General features: G+C 45.8%; 1 protein-coding gene across 1 annotated transcript in view; it reads right to left on the bottom strand.

Moving 5' to 3' along the window:
* LOC115554432 (integrin, alpha 8) overlaps positions 1–2,500 on the bottom strand; it is a 66,301-nt gene that overhangs the window by 16,152 nt on the left and 47,649 nt on the right. Inside the window, 1 exon segment of the mRNA XM_030371183.1 lies at positions 879–934. Coding sequence (XP_030227043.1) covers positions 879–934 — 56 coding nt within the window.

Here is a 2,500-nt window from a genome sequence, read left to right as displayed (position 1 = left end):
CACACTCAATCACACACACTCAATCACACACACACACACACACACACACACACACACACACACACACACACACACACACACACACACACACACACACACACACACACACACACACACACACTATGAGAACACGATTGATGTTGGAATCATTTATTATTAGGTATTTGGGTTACAACCTGGTCTCACAGGAATCCGTGAAATGACTACGGTCGGACGCTTAACTCGAAATCCGTGGCCACATCACGGAAACACGCCGATTTCCGTGCTGTGTCCACGGAATTCGCTCCAATGCAAGTTAATGACGCTGATGTTCCGTGGCTCACACACGGATCCCCGTTTCAACGAGCGAGTCGACCACGGGGGCTTAACTCAAAACCCGGGGTGGTCTCACTGAAACACTTAAATGTCCTTGTTGTGTCCACGGAAGTTGCTCCAATGCAAGTAAATGACAATGATATTCCGTGGCACACACACAGATTCCCGTTCAATCTGTGTGTGTGCCACATTTGACCACAGCGGGGGCTTAACTCAAAATCCGCGGTGGTCTGACGGAATCACTTCAATTGTCCGTGATGTGGCCATGGAATTTGCTCCAATGCAAGTAAATGACACTGTTATTCCGTGGCTCACACACGGATATCGGCGTGTTTCCGTGATGTGGCCACGGATTTCGAGTTAAGCGTCCGACTGTAGTAATTTCACGGATTCCTGTGAGACCATGTTGTTGGGTTAATAGTTACTGGAGGCAACGCTTGATTCGTCGAATGGGACTATCTGTATCTGCTAGGATTCAGCCTGACTCACTGCCAGACCGGCCCCCCATCCTGCCTGCTCTCCTTAACCCTCTTCCCCCCACCGTGAAGTCACAGCCTCCTTACCCACGGAGTCAGGGATCCCAACGCCACTCACAGCCGCACACACCTTCACCTTAAGGCTGAGAGAGAAAGAGAAAGAGAGAGAGAGAGAGAGAGAGAGAGAGAGAGAGAGAGAGAGAGAGAGAGAGAGAGAGAGAGAGAGAGAGAGAGAGAGAGAGAGAGAGAGAGAGAGAGAGAGAGACAGACAGAAGTGGCAGAGGGAAGAGACATGGACAAAGACAGTGAGTATGAGCAGGTATGGAGGACTTTTTTGTGACTTGAGGTGAAACAGCTTTCAGTGTATTAACTTTTGTAATATGACGTTGTTCCTGGTTAACTCTGACATAAGGGCAGGAAACACTGTACCAGGATATTAGTTGATCATTCAAGAATAGATTGGGTCATGCTGAAACGCTCTCATTCATTGTTTGCCCATCACAGTTAATAGATTATGGTTAGACTGCAAACGAGCAAAGTGAGGAATTCTTAATCCAAATATATACTCCGGATAGCTGTCAATTGGCCCTTGCCTGTCTTAACCAGAGTTGTTTGCCCAGAGTTGTTTATTTCAAAGTCATCATTGTGCGTCCAGCGGGTAGTTTGCTTGGTAACCATTTTCTTTCCGTTTCATTGACTGGTTACACAAGCCTAGCTCCTGGTCATGTGTAATACACTTTTAATTACTTTCTAAAGAATTTCAAGGTTTTCTGAATAGTCACTCATTCAAAATGAATGCCAGTATCAACGCAACAAGATTGTACCTTGTCTATAAACACACAGATCTTCTGCACTTTTTTCGGCACTATCCTAAATCTGTGTATTGTCTGGAAGAGGTTATTCCCCTCACATGAACTGAACTACTGTAGTTGCTGTAACTCTGAAGGTCAATTAAAGCAGCTAAGGAAAGCTAATGCTAAGCCAGCAAACCCCCATTCTGGAAGAACAATGATGGATTTGGAGGTAAACAACTCGTCTAAATCTGCAACTGCAGCAGTTTACAGATATCTCGGCTCACCCCTCAACGCTGACGTCAAAGCTAAACGTTAGCAATGATGTGCTCAGGCTAATAACTGAATCCCTGTAAAACCTATGGAGCCTTAAACTTACACAGCAGGAAGAGGCTAATTGTTACTTTGTCCAGCTATGCTTAAGTTAACACATCATGGTAGAACCTGAGTATAGTTAACTGCCCATAGTTAATCGGTCATGACTTATGGGTGACCACTCCCCGAATAACATCACGATTGCCTATATAATTGGGTAATGAGCATGCAATTCATCAGTAATTAATATACTCCCAGGGCATTTGAAAAAGCCCCCCAAGTGGAGCCAGGGACACGGGCGACTGCAACACAGTTCTATATACATCCCCTCGTTGTGCCGGATTCCAACACATGTTATCACACGTCGCCATCGGCAACAGAAAAGTGTGAGAACCCGAAGCGAGCAGCGAGACCTGCAACAAACTTTTTGAGATCTAATGGACCTTGTTGTAGGAGTTCCCATCACTGCTCTGCCACAGCAGCAGATTCAGTCAGCCCTGTAGGGCCCCAGCAGCAGATCCCCTGACCCCAGATTCAAGATTCAAAGGTTTTAATTAGTCACATACTCATACAGGATGTGCAATGAAATGTTTGTGTGACATA

Source organism: Gadus morhua, chromosome 11 (assembly GCF_902167405.1).
Source record: "Gadus morhua chromosome 11, gadMor3.0, whole genome shotgun sequence".
Classification (NCBI taxonomy): Eukaryota; Metazoa; Chordata; class Actinopteri; order Gadiformes; family Gadidae; genus Gadus; species Gadus morhua.
This window is presented reverse-complemented; position numbering and strand designations above follow the sequence as displayed.